Source organism: Neltuma alba, unplaced genomic scaffold, assembly GCF_004799145.2.
Source record: "Neltuma alba isolate B1F8T4 unplaced genomic scaffold, ASM479914v2 tig00011680_pilon, whole genome shotgun sequence".
Taxonomy (NCBI): domain Eukaryota; kingdom Viridiplantae; phylum Streptophyta; class Magnoliopsida; order Fabales; family Fabaceae; genus Neltuma; species Neltuma alba.
The window spans coordinates 41,328-59,609 of record NW_021636319.1 but is presented as its reverse complement, the minus strand read 5'-3'; the positions used below and the strand labels follow the sequence as shown (position 1 = coordinate 59,609).

The window sequence follows — 18,282 nt, the reverse complement described above, 5'->3', positions numbered from 1 at the left end:
TGAAATACCTGTGGCGCAACCTGCAGAAGTGAAAGAAGAGGGGGAAGTACGGATTATGTGGAGATGCAGGGGCAGAAGTGGAATATGGGTAACGACTGGCCGCTAAGAATATTGAAACAGTGAAGATTATTTATCCAAGAGAAAAACAGGGTGAAGATTCAGAAAAAGCTTGAAAGTGGCAACATGAATAGAATAACAACGCATCCAGTGGGCAGTGGCCAGAGGAAGGGACGACCCCGCTTCTCCGCCCTGATTTATTTCATCTCCCTCCCACTGAGCAAAGCTTTGGTCGGCCAATTCTCGCTTACTCCTTTTCTCTCTCCCCCATCCTTTTGTGGCTGTGTGTGTTTGTATATATAGTACTCTTCCGGTTCTTATTATAAGACCCAATTTGACTTTTTATTTGGTCCTAATTATAAGACCCAATTCATTTTCTCTCTTATATTTATGCATTTTTTTCCAAGATAATCCTTTTAATAATGATAGTTTTAGCAATATACTTAATTAGCAAGGATATTTTAGGAATAGCAACACTTATTTATTATAATAACCAACTTAACTTACTTCCTTAATCTCTCAAATAAGTCAATTGGGTCTTATAATTAGGACCGGAGGAGTACTACTTAAAATGTATTACACACATGCGTATATTTCTTCATAAAAAATAAGTTCAAACAAAAACATATTTTTCTCGATCCTAACGCATTGAATCATTCCGAGTGTCCCACGCCCAACATGCTTATGGCAGCTTCACACTCTAACCGTGGCAGCTATTTACGTAGAATTGGTCTAATCAGACATTCTCTCTCCGAACAAATTTTTTAAAAACATAAACATTTTTAAATTCATTTTTTAATATTTTCATACACAGAAATGGAATGCGTAACCAACAGAAAGATATTAAATTTCGAGTTTCTGATTATAATAATCATAACTGCACAATCCAAGCTGATTTAACAACCAATTTTTGCAAAAAACGGTTTTTGTTTACGAATTAAACTTTGAAAAAAAAAAAAAAGCTGCTCTTTTTTTCTGCTCCAAAGTGGGATCGCGCACCATAAAGCGGCTGGATCTTTCTTTGGGAGAGTGAGCGTGAACCGGACGGGCCGTACACGTACACCAGCACACCCGTCACCGTCAGCATCAAAAACCCCTTTCTGATAATTCCTCGTTCTCTCGCATTCCAAACAAAATGAGATTCAGATGCTATAAAGCTCATCAGTCATTCTTCATGCTTGCATACTCGACGAAATAGTTGCCGTGCCTCGTTGCGACGTCTCTTCTGCCTCTGAATTTTCTTTATAACGTGGGTTTTCGGACTGAATCTTGCACCCTTCTGTTTCTGAATTTTGAATCGCTTTTCTTCTAACAATGTTCAAGACATCTGAGAAAAATATGAGCAACGCAGAGAACAGCATGAAGAGAGATGGAGTGTTGGGAACGTGGTGGAATGGATTTCCAAACGCATCATATCCCAATCTTCATCATTGCCATCGGTACAATGAGCATTTGGCCATTAACTCCCCTGTATGGAGGGTCTCTCACACATCACATTCTCCTTCGTTAACTTCTTTCGCTGATGGGCTTCATATTTCTCCCCACAGTTCCTCATACTCAGCTCCATTTCAGGACAGGAAGCATCTAACACCCCACGATCATCACTCAACTAAATTGTTGTGGGACCCCGAGTCATCGGATTTCCATATTGGGAAGAGCAGCATTGATAATCAAGTGGTTGATCTGGACCTATCTCATGATTTCTATAGAATGAACATTGTGGACGGGCAGGGAAATGGTAACAAAACAAAGGCAACCGAAGCGGACTCCTACGGATTTGGATTTGACGGTTTTTCTTTCGATATAAATATTCCCCGCGTTAATGAAACAAGGAACTCCCATGAAGATTTTTGCAATCAAGTTCCCGCACCTAATTATGAGTGTATCTCATCGTCTACTTGGGGAGTTTCACCGAGTATGGTTGCTGACATGAAGTGGGCTAACCAGGCCTCGGAGAAAGGATGCACTCCTTCCCTCGCGCATGGTCAATCAAGCGCTTTGAGTTTGTGCTCTGGTTGGAACATGAACCAAACATATCAATTGGAGCAAAGCAAGAAACAGGGGAGCAGCAGCTACGAAGGAGAAGTTCAACTGCAGAAGCCATCTATCATCAACCCCTTCCTTTATGATGGTTTAACTAGCTCACAACTTTGTGGAATGGATTATGATGGAAGCAGAAGTGTCGAAAACCCCTTAAGATTCTCTCAAATTATGCACCCCAAGCTAGCTTCACTTCAGGATACAAACGAAAAAATAAGGGGAATTGCTAACTTTGAGCTGCCTGAATTTCTTTCGTCCAAAAGAGCTGGTGGCGATCCAGTGGCGTTTCGATGTGACAATAGTTTTATCATACAAGGAAAAGATATAAATTATTGCATAGACAAAGGATTCAATTCTATGAGGGGTAACAAAAAGAATTCCCTTAATGAGATTGCATTTGCAACTGCGGGGGAGAAAGCTTCTAAACGCAATTCTTATACTCCTGGAAGTCAAATTTATGGGAATAATGGCAGTCTTGTTGGTGATTTCCCACTGCCCGCACTACTGAATTTCTGTTCTTTGGCTGAACACCAAGATTACATTTACTTTCTGGCAAAGGATCAGAACGGATGTCGCTTCCTACAAAGGATGGTTGATAAGGGAAACTCTAAGGACATGCATATAGTATTTGAGGGAATCATAGATAATGTTGTTGAACTCATGATGGACCCTTTTGGTAATTATCTTGTGCAGAAGTTACTGGATGTGTGTAAAGAAGAACAAAAATTGCAGATTGTTTCCATGGTGACTAAAGAACCAGGGCAGCTCGTCAGAATATCTTTAAACACGCATGGGTATGTCTTTCCATTTTAACAATAAATTTCCTTTTTAATCCTCTTCTGTAGATAGGATATAGCACATATTATATACTTTTGACCACTAAACAAATACCATTGCGTCAGCACAAGGGTCATACAGAAGTTGATTGAGACACTCAACTCTAGGAAACAAATTTCATTAGTGAAGTCAGCCCTTCAAGCAGGTTTTCTTGATCTTATTAAGGATCTGAATGGAAATCATGTGATACAACGTTGTTTGCAATGCCTTAGCTGTCAAGATAATGAGGTAAAACGCCTCTCTTATAATATTTTCCCTTAATTTTTAATGCCAATCTTACACTTAGATATGATATCTGTTTTTTCACCTGCTTTGCTTCCACAATCGAAAGTGGATGACTATTTGGTCATTTGTACTGCGTGAACAGTATGATGCAACAAAATGGAAACATAGGATCCAAGGAGAAAATGTGGAAAAATGAATTATCTTGTTAGCTGCATTCCTTATGGAAATCGTTTCGAATGAACTCTCAACCCAACGTTTCCCAAAAATATTGCTACTTTACTATAGTCATACCATATGATCTTGGTATTGTTAAGCTCAACCTGACACTGCCTAGCTTAGGATGTTATAATCGGAAAAAGGTTCGTTGTTTAAAACCTTTTGTAACATCTTAAATTACGTAGAGCTCCTGTATATCATGTTCCAACTGGTTCAATATGCTAGCTCAATAAAATTAGATCGTTAGGTGCTTTCTTAAGCCGTTAACTCTGTTGAGTTCTATAACCATCATCTTAGTGGTATGTTCTGTTTCAAAAAGTCAGGATTAGAGCTTTTAGGTGACTGTGGAACATGCTCAGCAACCTCCGAAATCTTCAATGCTTGCATACAGGGAGAAAATATGCAGAATTCTTAATTTAGTTTGAAATGAATATGGTTGCAGCCTCGCAGGCGCTGAATATTTCTCCGAAATTACCTTGTTAAGTGCCTCTCAAAGTAACGTTTAAATATCCATTTCCACTTCACTTTGAATGCAATCTTTGTTTCTGAAAGTTTACATGAAAGAGACAGGTCTTTCAAACAGGCTCAGTTATGATGGTATGCATGAAGGTAGGTAGGCACAGAATCTGAAGGAAATGTGTAAATGGAAAATTCAATTGAAAGGAAGTAGTTTGTTGCCAAAATTTTCTGTATGAGGAGTCATTCTTTTTTATTGAAGTTACTGACAAAGTAACATTAGTAATTCAAGCCTTCAGAGAGGCTCTGCTGTTTTTATATCAGCGTCATATTGTCCTTGCTATGCATAAATTTTCTAGAACTGTACCTCTATTATTGAGTTTGTATTTTCTTGCCCGCGCACATTGTTCCACGATCTTTGTCCCCCCCCCCCACCAATCTCTTTTTTAGTTCAATTATACGATTAAGTTAATTCATTCTCGTTTACCTTCATTATGTTTCACAGTTTATTTTTTATGCTGCCGCAAAGTTTTGTGTTGACATAGCTACTCATCGACATGGATGTTGCGTATTGCAACGTTGCATTGATCATTCGATCGGCAAATATCGAGATAAGCTGGTCGCAGAAATATGCAAACATGGGCTTCTTCTTGCTCAAGATCCTTTTGGGTAATTTGCCTTGATCTTTCATCTGTTAAGAATTGCTTATTTTGTTTGGGACTTCCAGATTTGAGATAATATTGATGGGCTAAATTGACATACTTGAAATTTGCTCCTATTGTAATGACTTCACAGGATTTACATTCAATAAATATTAATGACTAATTTTATGATTGCTTAGCGAATAAATATAGTCATTTTGTCCGCTACAACTGTTGTCCATGTTTTGAATAGCCGCTATGCATGATAAGAGGTAAGAATGGGAAGTAGATAGTTTTTTTTTTTTGGTTATTTATTATTCATAAGTTACTTTTAATTATAGTCCTCTTGAATTGACATCATAGGACACTATACTTTATAAGGAGCAATCATTAGTCCTAACTCATAATAACGAATCAAACATCATCTTAGTTTAAATCAAAATCATTTTGTAAAATTCAATAAGATTCGAATAAAATGCTATTCAAGTGGATTAATATACATACATCTATATAATTAAAAACTAACAAGTTACGGTGTCTAAAAGCCATAAATAATGCTACTTATTTTCCAAATCCCTTACAACACACAGGACGCATGCTAGTTTTTCAAAAGAAAAAACACATAAGGAGTTTCCTTAAACTCAAAAATAGTACAAAAAATAATAGGAAAAAATGTCTTTTAAAAAGGTGTGTATAATGCCTTTATCTGGCACCAATAATGACAAAATCACTACACGTGCTCGGTCTAGTCTTAATCACTAAAACTAACACTTCCATTTGTCATCTGTCAGAAATTATGTTGTTCAGTATATAATAGAGATGGAGATCCCAACTGCCTCAGCTAAGCTGATTTGTCAGTTCAAAGGGAACTACGTAAATCTGTCAACGCAAAAATTTAGCAGTCACGTGGTTGAAAAATGCCTTAAGCATGTTGGAGAGAGCAGATCAAGGATCGTCCGAGAATTGCTGTCTTCACCTCACTTCGAGCAGTTGTTGCAAGATCCATACGCCAACTATGTCATTCAGTCTGCTCTTGCAGTGACAAAGGTTTAAAATGTGACATAGATGAAGCTCAGTTTGCATATAATTTTAGAATTGTCAAGCATGATTTCATCTCCCCTTCTTGTTGTTTGATTTCTGATGCAGGGTTCCCTTCATACGTCTTTGGTTGAAGCAGTTCGTCCTTACAAAATCTTGCGCACCAGCCCGTATTGCAAGAGGATTTTCTCGGGAAATTTACTGAAGAAGTAGTGTCTGACAGCCGGACAAAAAATGTTGTTGTTTTAAAGAAGATCGCTCCTAATTAAAACTTCTTCTGTTGTCTAACTTAGCCACCACCTACTATGTGTATGTATGCTTATTAGAATCAAGGTCTAATCGACTTGGGAAGAATTTTGCAATTAAAGCCCCTCGTATGATCAACTGTCCGAGAGTTGGAGAGTCAAGTGTAGTTACCAGATATGCTTCTGTATGGCGCTGATGCATCTTGTATTGTCTTTTGTTGTGGTGTCCAATGGTTATGGGATGTTGTGTTGAAGTTTCTTGATCTTTGTTATGTACATGATCCTGGATATCTGTTTTCGAAACTTCATTTATATAATTATAGCTAGACATTGCCTACATGTGCCTATTAAATTGCAACTTTTCAGATACATGATGCGACTGAATATGACATTTTGGATGAGATTGACAGGTTGATATCACTTGATGATTAGATTTTGAATAAGATAATTATTTGTGTTTCTTGAGTTTGGGGCACTAGGCAGGCCGAAATCAATCATCAGGGTATATGATAACCCTTCCGTTGACCATTGCTTTCACAATGTCTTCCGTCAACAAGAGATTGACCCTATTCAACATCACCATTGCAATTGGTTTTTAATGTTCCGAATCTTTGTGCGTGAAATATAGTTAATTAGCAAGCGGTACATCAGAACTACATCCCAAAAGGACCCTGAAGTCCCATTCGATAATGTAATTGTATTGGCTTCAACGTACATGCTGCTTGATGATGTATAATAAGTATAGATTAGATCTTAACACAAATGCTTCAATTCAAATATTTAAAAACACTTAAGGGGTGGAGAAAAGAAAACACTGGCGCAACAAGGCTCGATTATCCAAACCCAACCATAAGGTACTTCATTACTCAAGCATTCGTTTCGCAAGTGTTGCAGAAATAGCACAACCTAGCAGTAAAACATCAATCCCATCTGAGACACAAACTCAAAGAACAAAGCAACGGAGAAACCATGAAACCAGCATATTGGGGGCTCAAGCATCCTTGGGTCCTATAACGATAAGAGCTTGCCATTTTTCTTGCAGTGGTTGGTGGTACCTAACTATCTATCATGACGGCCCGTTCCAGAGGGACACTTTTCCTTCTCGAACACAGTCAGTGGTGGTAACCCTGTCTGCAACAAATTTCAAATCAACCTCAACCTACGTGGCAACTACTCGTGACGGCTTTATCTATTCCTCACCTCCAAATACCATTCTGTGCGGATCAACCAATTCACAGTGGATCTTTGTAATGCTTCAGTTTTCAGATCCTGCAAAATTAGAATAGCACGCCGAGCAATTTCATCCATAAATAAAATATAGGGTACTGTTAAACTGTTTTCGAAGTTCAGAAACCAAACCATAGTTTTAAAAGTGCTTTTACAGTATATGAAGTAAATATGTAGAAGAGTTTGTCTTGTTTTGCAGGAAAGTGTTTTTTAAAAACACTTTTGAGGGTTGCTAAATACTCCCTAATTTGGATGAACAGTCATAAGCACTTATTTTACGTAAGTCAAGAAACTTTTTTACATAAACCAACTTATAAATTTACCTCGTACTTCGTATTGCTGTGTTAATATTACTGCACTTGCAGCCAAACCTTTGGTTTAGTTTTTGTACTTCGCAACATCGCGTGAAGTGTTGAATAGCGAAAAGGTAGGTCCCTAGCGGTAAGTTCAACTTTTTGATCGTTTAAGCGAGGTTAACTTCTTCCCTCCCCCCCCCCCCCGGTGGTCTAGAGCCATACTTTTGAGAAGGTAAAGTGATGTTGTTTGATAAAAAGAAAAATCGAACCTTACAGCAAGGCAAAATTCTATTACTTTTTATTCAATATTTTTATTTTAAATAAAACAATAGAACATGACATCGAGGTCCTCACAGTTTAGTTACCCTAGAAACTTGAAGAGCAACGAGACAAATTGAGTCCAAAAATTTATCTCAACCAGTGAATAAAAAACCAGTTCGGACCAGCCGGTTTAACCGGTAAACCGATGAACCCGTCAATGGACCGGTTCGGTTTGGATACTAAACCAGGAAGAAGTTGAACTAGTAGAGAACCGGTCAAATCGGTGTGAACTGATGAAAACAGGTAAAAACCGGTGTGAACCGGTAATAAACCAGTTTGAATGATTAGGTTATTATTAGTCATATTTTTTCTTATGCAGCTCCTAATATATCAGCCCCTATAGATTTAAATAAATTTTAATGATAATTTTGATATCGATGATTATTAATTTTAATTAATGATGAACCATAAAGATTAAAATTCTCAATGTTGTTATACTTTGTTATTATTACAATCAAATTATTGTCATATTTTCTTATATTTTGTTATTAGTGATTGTCAATGTTGTTATATTTTGTTATTTTTAATTAAATTAAATTATTTTAATATGATCGGTTGGATCCTGCGTTGACCCCGGTTCGACCAACTGACCCTTGAACCACCATCTCAACCGGTTTAGTGTCCGGTCTGGTTTTTTGTTCCTTGATCTCAACTAATTAAGAAATTAGAGTAACAGTCGATACCCCGATAGGCTCTGCTGCCACATGAAATAGGCCTACCTCTAAAATTTTGAATAAATTTGGTTATCATAGCCTATTCAACTATGCTCATTAGAATTTCTCAATTTATCAAAACCAAGAGTAAAAACAAGCAAATCCTAAAAATAAAAATAGAAAAAGGGTCAAGGAATGCATGCTGCAACGCGTCAGACTAGAAACGCAATTATAGAGTATCCGGTGTACTCTAGCCGGACCAGACTTCCACAAGGCCATCTTTAGGCAAGCATCACGCAATCAGCAAAAGAAAATGTGGGCCGAGCAGGTCCCAGTCGCGTAAGACTGACTTCAACGCTGTCGGACAGTCCAGCACAAAAGCAAGCAGCCGCGCCTGCTGAATGATCTTGAAAGAACCAATTCCAATACCAAGGATTGGTACAACACCGAAGAATGCAACCCAGATTTCACAACAACATGGCATAATGCCTCAAATGGTACGTACACCATCTCTAAGCAGCATTCAACCTTCGCGACCAAAGGCTACACAGCTATAATAAGAATTTGTTTTAAGTTTGTAACCGGAACTGCATGATTGAAAACTAAACTAATCAATATAAGGAGATTAATGGAGAACGGAAATATAAGTGATGGAAAATTTTTTTGGAAAAAAAAAACTGACAAATATTGTAGGAACACTCCAGCCAAAAAGGGGAGAGATTAGGAATTGAACACTTTTTAAGAGCATCAGATAGAAAGAATTTCGGAATACAGTAAGGGCCACGGAATGGAAGAATGTATTAAACCCAACAAGGATATGAACCTTCCAAAAAAGTCCATGCAACAAAGTCATTAATCCAAGATGTAGACCAGAACATTCATGATTTAGCGACTTCATCCAGACGACTGATGACAGAAGTCAAAATAAGGCCACCTGTAGATCCCTGCGATAAGTGGCTACCCCATCATTCCTACAAACATAGTGTACCCAATTCAGATGGCTCGCCCAGAAATTTGTATTTTTTTAAATTGAAAAAAAGTTCTCTAGCCCAAAATAAGGGAGTATAATAAAGTTGTCAAAATTGACAGGATCTTACATCAGCGTCAGATTTGTGAGATGGGCTTCGAGAATCAATAGGACGATCTCGTGGTGAAACATCTTTCTGTGCAGGTGATTGCTCATGACTATTCTGTTCATCATGTCGCTCATCTCGAGAAGACCTCCTGTGCGGAGATGGACTTCTACGAGGACTGGAGCCATGCCGAGCAGGTGATGCACTGAGGCAAATGCATATGTATATCAGGAAAAAATATGATGATGAGAAAATGTAGAGGGCAATAAAAAGCACAAGATTCAAACCTATCAACTGATCTGCTTCGAGTTCTTCTCTCATCATCATCTCTTCCTCTCCTGCGATCTTTATGCCGATCAGGACTTGCACTACGGCTCCTACTCCGGCGACGATAATCCCTATCCCTTTCACGGCTATCCCTTTCACGGTACTTGTCACGATCATATCTTTCCCTACTTCTGCTGCGACTTCTTCTCCTGTAGTCCCTGTCTCTATATTCATCCCTATGCCTGAACATTTTCCATCAGCTATAGTATAGACTGAAAGTGAACATGAAACAATGACCTCTAAACCATTATGCATGCAAACATGCACACATATGAAACACTGGCTATAATCATACTAACACCATACTAGATAGGTGGGTTATTGGAAGCAGAAAGCACCTTAAATGTATAAACTGTACTTGAGTCCAGCTCAAAAGCATAGGAAGAAAAATGAAAATTGGTACTGCTCATTAAGCAGAACCATTCACTCACACATAGCTTTATGAATATAAATTAACAAAACACAAGGCAGACAACTTCCAAGTCATAACACGTCCATTCCCTAAATTTGTTACTCTGCATGCACAATCAAAACGAACATCGACATCAAATAATATATTGCCTCAGATCTCCTGCAGCATAATGCAATATTTGTTCCTTTCCTCACTTATTGCAATATCTGATGGGAAATATACAACTCATCCAGTTAGTTTAACAACCTAAATTACACCAGATAAGACTGGTTTTTACCAGTTCAAATGCAAACACAATCTGATTGGAGATCCAACCTAGTTTAATAGCCAATCTATCAGTCCAGAAGGCTCAGCTGGTTCAGTTAACTGAGTCAAGACTGAGTGTTGGAGGTCAACTCCAGCCCTATCTTCGCCAATAATTGATCGAACCGGTCAGGTGCCTTAAGGCGTCTCTATAGATACAAAGGATGATTGGTAATGGAACCACTACTGAGTTGGCAATTTTTATGTCGACTAAAATTTAAGTTGCATGACCTCCACTGTGTACCGAGACGCAACAAATGCAAACAACGCTCCGGTAAATAGTCTTCAGCCCAATTTTAACATGGTTTTTATGCATGCCCAATACACAAGTATATTTAATTCTCTGTCTCTTGATTTACTATGTTGTGAAACACAACCCTCTTCCATGATTAATACGAATAAGTAATAACTATAGGAACAAAGATACATAACACGAGAAACACACAACTCCTACGGAACAGAGGGAATCAAATATATAGTTTGAAGCATCTTGAAGAAGGCTCCTTACCTAGGACGAGGGCTGCGGCTTCTTGACCTCCCTCTTGGCTTGGAGGATGTTTCCACTATCCTGCCCTTTTGACTAATATATATGAAAATTTACGTCAGTTGAGCATACCAGTAGCCAACCAAAAAAAATATTTGCTAGCTATAGAGGAAACAAGTCTTCCGCAGAACTTAGACCAAGCAGAGTTTTAACTATCAAAAAGGGAACTGGCAGTCTTTTAAAGAATCGCCCATTTTAAATTGATGCTTTAGTAGCCAACCTGATGTTTTGACATTCACATTCACCGTCGAACCACTTACATTTTCTCAGCATTAGGTCCGTATTTTGCGAATTGAACCATAATTTCTCTTCCATCGACCACTCTTCCTGACAAGTAATGAAAATCAGCACAAAACAAAAAGCCCCATACTTGCTAAAGTCCTATTTATTATCGAGTTCAAGAGTGGAATTAACCATCAAGCTTATCAACTGCCTTCTGAGCCTCGTCAGCATACTTATAGCGAACAAAAGCGAAGCCTCGTGATTCACCAGTCCTACAAAATATGAGAAAACCCGAATTTATGTTCAAAGCAAGCCCACAGTCCCCAGTTAAGAACAACACAGAAAAGGAAGAGCGAACACCTTCGGTCTCTGGGGATGAAGACATCGACGACCTTGCCGTACTTGTCAAAAAGGGGGTAGAGATCGTCAGCGGTTGTACCTGGCAAAAGCAAAACGAGGCTGGAGAATTAGAATTGAGATGGGAGGAAATTTTAGAAAATTGGGGGGAATGGTGAAGGTAAATACGGAAAGTAATATTGAGGACGAGAAGGGAATAGGTGTCTCTGATGTCTGGAGGACCAGATCTTCCAAAGTGCGACATATTTGGTGTTGAAACGGCGAGACTGGAGTCGGGGAGGGGCCGCGATTTTGCCCGACTTCGCTAGGGTTTTAGAAACTGCGACTGCGCGAGGGAGCCAGCGCTGATAACATCGGGCCCACAACAAAAATGGATGCGCACAATCATTCCTTAATTCATTAATAGACCCATACATATTTCCTGGTCAACAAAAATTACCGCCCTTGTTCATTTTACCCCTTGCTTGATAATATCAAGCTCCGCTTGTAAATTTAAGAAATTAATTTGTAAATTGTCAAAGATAATTTCATACTTATTGGTAAATAAGCTTTTACTTTTTCTGTTTGAAAAAAAAAGCTTTTGCTTTTTACCTATTTGTAACTGTTCAAAATATTAATATGCGAGAATTTCGATTTGCATGGGAAAAATAATTCTGTACGGGGACTTAGCTTTCCCATCAAGAAATTTTATCATCCATCCATAACTCATTATGCAAAAAAACAAGTTAATTATGTTACCTGGCAAAGCCTCAAAGCTTACCATATATGCACAGGGGAAGACCATGGAAGCCTGTCAAGAAAGCACACTCTTTTTTCCTCTCTGAATTCTTCGAGGATGATATTGCCCTTGAAGCATCAAAATTGTTACTTTTGGCCTTTAAGCTGGGTAAAAATTGTCAATTAAGAAGTATCTTATATTTTATCCTGATTGATTCAAATTAAAGAAAAATTAAAATATTGACAATAAACTCAAATAAGATGCAAATCGTATGATTCTAATTTAGACCGTTAAAATAAAAATCAATACAGAAATCTTTCAATCCTTGTCCTCGGTCTTCTCTCTCTGTTTTTTTTTTTTTTTCCCGGGTAGTTAGTGCTCTCCAATTTTGGACTGTGGTTTTGGTCATGCTAAACACACCGTGCTAGATCTCCCGGAAAACATCAAAATCTGAAACCATGCTCCTACCACTGAAGATTTTCAACAGCATGAATAATTGAAGAGGCCCAAACAATTTAAGGGAATCCTCCCCCAAGCCCACTGAATTACTTTTCTGCTCAAACAGTATCAGCCTCAAGCTAAAAGCCCAGTCTGAACCGTGAATGATCCAAGGTGCAAGTCTGCTCTATCATCAATTTATGCTCTTGTTTGACGAGGGTGCCTCTTTTGTTTCTTAAATAATTATTATTCATTGAAAATGAGAAGACGAGGGTATGAAAATCTGCCAGCTCAAGTTCAATTTAGCAGGTAATATGGGATATCAACCACTTCCCATTAGAATACGAGGGTAGATTTGTAAATGTAACCGTATGCCTGGCGCAGGTTAAAACTACTGTTTGTTTATGGATGGTAAGAAGAAAGGGCAAGTGGATTTCGTGTTTGAGGGAATTTTTCCACTTTCAGGGGTCATTCCATTCAGGGTCCAGTCATCTATTCAAACACCATCCAACAACCTGTAACGGGCACGTATTTTTGACGAGAAGAACAAAACTTGCTCTTTCACCGATAAACAAACGTAACAGAGAAGAAAACACAATTCACCTAACATCTAACAAATAAGGAGAAATATAGGGCCGAGCTACAGCGTAGAGCGAGCTGAGTTCTGAGGAGGGAGGAGGATGAATCTTCTTAATCGCAAAATGACACTGGAGTGCTTGTTATTTTTGGATGGGCTGTCTTGAAAATTAATGACACTGTCGTCAAGTCTTTCCACATCCTCATCATCACACTGCAACCACCCACTACATACAATACTAATCCTGCAAGCTAAGACCCCACTTTCCACACAGACGCATTATTATTTTCTTCGATTCAGGCTATATTATTCAACGATATAATTTGTTTATTGGAATGTAGTAAATTTCGGTTAGTGATGGGTCATTTTCACAATGTAATTTGACCGGGGATCGATGGTGAATCAGCGAGCAGAGGGTCCAATCATTATTTGACGTAAATACCTTTTTAATTTTTATTCTAACAGTGTCAGTTGACATGGTGTTCACTCAGGATTCTAGAACGATGAGGACATTATTGTTATCGGGATCACAAGTACGTTCTAATTTAGTAAACATTCGGCAGAAGTTTGTCTTCACTGGTACAAGGAAAATGAAAAAGATGCATGAAAATGACCAGACAAGGTATATCTCCAAACGCGCGCGCGCACCCAGTGTTTTCACGCCACTGTTATTTATGCTAAAGGCCTGCCATGGTCCAAGTTGTAATATTTTATCAATATTGCTTCCTTACGTGGCTTGAAAAACGGAATATCTGATTTGAATGATTTATATTTAAAATGTTTAATTATTTATTTTTAAATAGAAAAAATTATTTTTTAAAAGAATGATAGTTAAAAAATTATCCCTATTTTAGATTTATATATTAAAATAATTGTTTTAAATAAATAAATAAAATTAAATTTGAACCATTCAAATGAGATGTGGACAATCCAAATCTAATGAATTTAAAATGCTTATCAAAGTAATGAGTGCTAAAACTAGTTCCGTAAGTAACCATTGTCATCGGGCGGATATACTAAGCTTCTTCAAGTTGGAGAAGCATGTTTGATGTTGAAGAAGCCCCTTAGGCCCTAGCCTTTGAGTTCACCGGTACTCTTGGAAATCCCGAGTCTTGGCTGAAAATTCAGATCTAGTACTCGCGTAAATAACCGCCAGCGTGGCTTCGACGTTTCTCCTGGAATTAGGGTTCCCTGACATTAAGAATAAAAAATAAAAAATCGACAGAGATTTTACTGGCCATTCGATGGATTCATAACTGAATTTGACATATGTAGAAAACAAATTTTCCACAGATTTACTGGCCATTGAATACGAATGCGCAATACATTGGCAAGTCGTATAATTCAACATCTCAAACGCTTCGCGATAGCAACGTGGACTGTTTTTCAAACCAAAAACAAAATGTAGCCTCTTTAATTTGTTTTCAACATCAAGTCGCTGATTTTATGTCTGCTGGCTCATCGCATCAATCTTAATTGTCTTCGACAGAATTGACTTGCCCTCCTCTGCAAAGAATTTTAAAACTCGTTTTTTCTGACCGCATTGTTTGTCAATATTGTTCAACTCGTTTTTTTTTCCGCTTTCACTAACTAAATGTCCTGTTCTACGCATTAATTAATATTCTAAAGTCTAAACCCACAGTCTCAAGGTTAGGTTGCTGATCACGTCAGGGCTAAGCACAAAGTAAACGGGCAGCTTTCGTCTGCGCCCAAGCTTGGCAAAAATTATGAATAACATACCGCCTTTAATCAGAAGTACGGATTGGATATATATCATATATGCGCACGTGATCTCATAAACCAGACGTCCGTTGAAGGGAAGGTAAAGCTTAGGCGGGTGATTAGATTCAACTACCATGCACACCTCCCCTGGCTAGGCTAGCTGCCCCAAATTAACATGCATGCCCCCTTAATTCTAATCGAAAACTGCATTCATCTCATTCCTTATAACTTCCTCGATCCTTCGTTTAGATCATTGCACGTTGTGGCTTACTTAATGACTCACTCACAATTTCTCACAGTATTCATTGTTTTATCTGCAAGGTGCAAGACTTGGTAATTGAGCCCGAGATTTATATACATATATATTGATATGAACATTTATCATGATAAAAATGACACCCTCGCTCTGCCATTAAGCAACTTTTTTTTTTTTTGGTGACAAAGCAACTTAAATATATTGTTCTGGTTTTGGTAAAACCAAACACGTTGAACTTGATCCACAAAATAATAATAATAATAAAAGGCACTTTGAACATAAGAAGTCTCCTAATATTTATGTCTGGGAAAATTGCCCTTTAAAGTCGCGAATACACGTTATTATGGTTAGTTACTGACGGACCATATACTTAAGGGTCGCTACAATGTATAATAATGTATCATGGTCAGCAATATGGACAACAAATTCAATACATGCTCCTCATATGTGTGTACGTATATTTACTTATAACCATAAGTCGCATGGAGCGACTATATGCAGAATCTTTTGCTGAAATCACCATTTTGAAAGGGGAATATATTTGTTGCTACAGGGTTTTATTGCTTTTGACTGTAACAAATATATACTCCTCCGTCCTTAATATAGGACTCAATTCTTGAGTTGGTTTTGGTCCTGAATATAAGACCCATTTCTCATATTTATCAATTTTCTCTAAATTACCCCTATAGATACTCTCCCAACCATAATCAAATAGAAGAAAGAGAGGGGTATTAAAAAAGATGATTGTGGTGTTTTAGGAAAAATGTGTCATTTTTCTTATAATTAACTAACTTACCTAACTTCCTTAATCTAATCAAATTAGTTAAATGAATCTTATATTAAGGACCGGAGGAGTAATATCATAAATTCAACAAACAACAGCAGACATTTTCTCATATATGCATGCAAATTAAATGAGACTTTGTAATTATTTCATGGGATCAATTCACTTATATTGACTTAGAAATATAAATGGTGATCGGGTTATATACACTAGTAATGGGAAAATATAATTATGCCATCGATTCTGCGATGGAAAGGAGATAACCAACATTAATCGGATCTGCAACGTAACGTATAATAACTGATTAGAGCCATGTGTGAAAGAACAATATTTGGTTAATTAGAGCATACAAACTTTTGAACTTACATTTAGTCTTGTGCTATATCTTCACTGTAACGCCCCTGTGCTTTATCATGTCATCTTATACGTATATCTGAAGGTTGAATATTTTACATCTCCCCATGCCTGAAGCCACATTTCCTAGCTATTTAAGTTAGCCCAGATGACAAGTGTTGTATGTTTTCTTTTCCTTATAAATTTATCGGAGAACTCCGAATTGAAGTTGTTGCAATTGCAAACCTATATACTATAATTACATGTCGTTTTATGTTATTAGCTAATTGTGATTAAACTGTCAGTAACTTTGAGAAAACTATTATTCTTCGGGAACGACTTTGTTTATATAGTGAGAAAAACCTCTTAAATATCTTAAGAAGACTGGATGTTATAGCATTATATATATACTGCCTTAATATAAGAGTTAATTGACTAATTTAAGTAAATTAAGAAAGTTTGTTAAGTTAATCATTTATAATAAATAGATATCGTCTTCCTAAAATATCTCTGCTAATTAAGTGTATTAGCTTTAACATTTAATAAAACTTTTAATATGTGTATATACTACAAGAATTATATTGAAAAAATAATAATAAATATATATGAGAAACAAAATGAATTTGGGTTTCTTATTTAGAACCAAATTAAAATTCAAATCAGCTAGCTCTAATGTCAAGAAGTGGAGATAGTATATATATGGGCATGTGTGTGTGTGTGTATGATCAAGCCCCCCCCTTTTTTTTGTATAAGTGCTTATCTCTTTTCATTTTCGGTCCTTTTTTTTATCAGCACTAATTAGATAGCTTGGCCTGATAAAGTTTTATTTTTTTTAATTTTTTTTTGCCAGCGCAAAGTTTTATTCTTTATACTGACTTGGTTTCACGCCCCTGAAAATATTACTCTTCTTATATTCTTCGATCGGGACAAAATTATTTTTAATATCCATCTCATACGATATAAAATTACTTATCTTCTTCATCACAATTAATCCAAACAAACCCATAGTTGAATTTCGTGTAATCACTGATTCGCCACCTCGCCCCTTCCTTCTTAATGATAGTTTCAACTTTCAGATTTATTGATAATTTCCACTGATATAGGCACCTTTGAAACCGGCTTCTGTTTTGTCATTTATATTTACGGGAAAATGACATTCATTATGAAAGGAAAAGAGAAGTGCTTATAAGTAAGTGAATGCATGGTTATAAATGGGCGTGCACACCCACGCACACACACATTAAAATTAAAAACAACGAGATAGCAGATATATGCATATAGTAGCTAATAATTTTGTAATTTAGAGGTATGAGAACTTCTCTACAGAGGAACAGTCGCGGGTTTAATTCTTTTGTAATATTAAGCCGTGGTACCAGTTCTTTTAATTAAAAAGATAAACATGTATAGAACAATTAATGAAAATTGAAAAAGGAACTAGTGCCGCATAATATTTTACTCTTTCTGCAGTGGTTTTTTTTTTGACGTTATATTTGCTAGTTTGTTTATTTATAACCTTATAAATATCATTGATATTTAATTATAAATTCAAACCTTGCGTCATTTGTACGTAAGTCCCTAGGACAACAACAATCTGCAAATACCTTTCATGATGTCGCCTCGTGCTTGAATATTTTCTGTAAGCGGCCAATTGAAATGATTATAATTGGCATATAATTTCAACCAAGCAGATGTGGTGGAACGGACCTCTTTTTCATTATTTAATATTTATGTATACTAGAAAGTGACACACAATACACATACACATGTTATTACAAGGAAAAGAGAGGTAGCATGTATATAGTAATTAAATGAACTCAGGGCTAAATATCTATATATGAAAAATTTTAAAATTCAAATAAAGAGAGAAATATATATATATATATATATATATAGTAATGGAGGTTGAAAGAGATATTATATTGATCAGTAAATAGTAATTATTCTGAAGAATAATTTTTCACGTT

At 36.9% G+C, this 18,282-nt stretch overlaps 2 protein-coding genes across 4 annotated transcripts; one reads left to right on the top strand and one right to left on the bottom strand.

The window, feature by feature from the left end:
- The first annotated feature begins 1,371 nt into the window (after positions 1-1,371).
- On the top strand, positions 1,372-5,723 carry LOC114716570 (uncharacterized). The gene is made up of 5 exons (XM_028901591.1): positions 1,372-2,891; positions 3,000-3,162; positions 4,337-4,500; positions 5,264-5,519; positions 5,619-5,723. Exons 1-5 carry the CDS (start codon positions 1,372-1,374, stop codon positions 5,721-5,723), a joined length of 2,208 nt encoding a protein of 735 aa, XP_028757424.1.
- Positions 5,724-8,394: 2,671 nt separating this feature from the next.
- On the bottom strand, positions 8,395-11,818 carry LOC114716573 (serine/arginine-rich splicing factor SC35). Of its 3 annotated transcripts, XR_003737648.1 has the most exons (9): positions 11,659-11,818; positions 11,494-11,572; positions 11,326-11,405; positions 11,172-11,238; positions 10,876-10,947; positions 9,613-9,834; positions 9,350-9,530; positions 9,076-9,223; positions 8,395-8,839 (listed from the first exon to the last, which is right to left on the bottom strand). XR_003737648.1 is itself a non-coding variant. In XM_028901594.1 (8 exons), the coding sequence occupies exons 1-8, from the start codon at positions 11,732-11,734 to the stop codon at positions 9,218-9,220; spliced, it is 783 nt and encodes a 260-aa protein (XP_028757427.1). In that variant the 5' UTR covers positions 11,735-11,818; the 3' UTR covers positions 8,940-9,217. The 3 variants fall into 3 exon arrangements, 2 of the variants coding, with proteins under 2 accessions (XP_028757427.1, XP_028757428.1); XM_028901594.1 differs by lacking the exon at positions 8,395-8,839 and having other exon boundaries at positions 8,940-9,223; XM_028901595.1 differs by lacking the exon at positions 8,395-8,839 and having other exon boundaries at positions 8,940-9,223; positions 11,132-11,238; positions 11,659-11,817.
- Between the last annotated feature and the right edge of the window lie 6,464 nt (positions 11,819-18,282).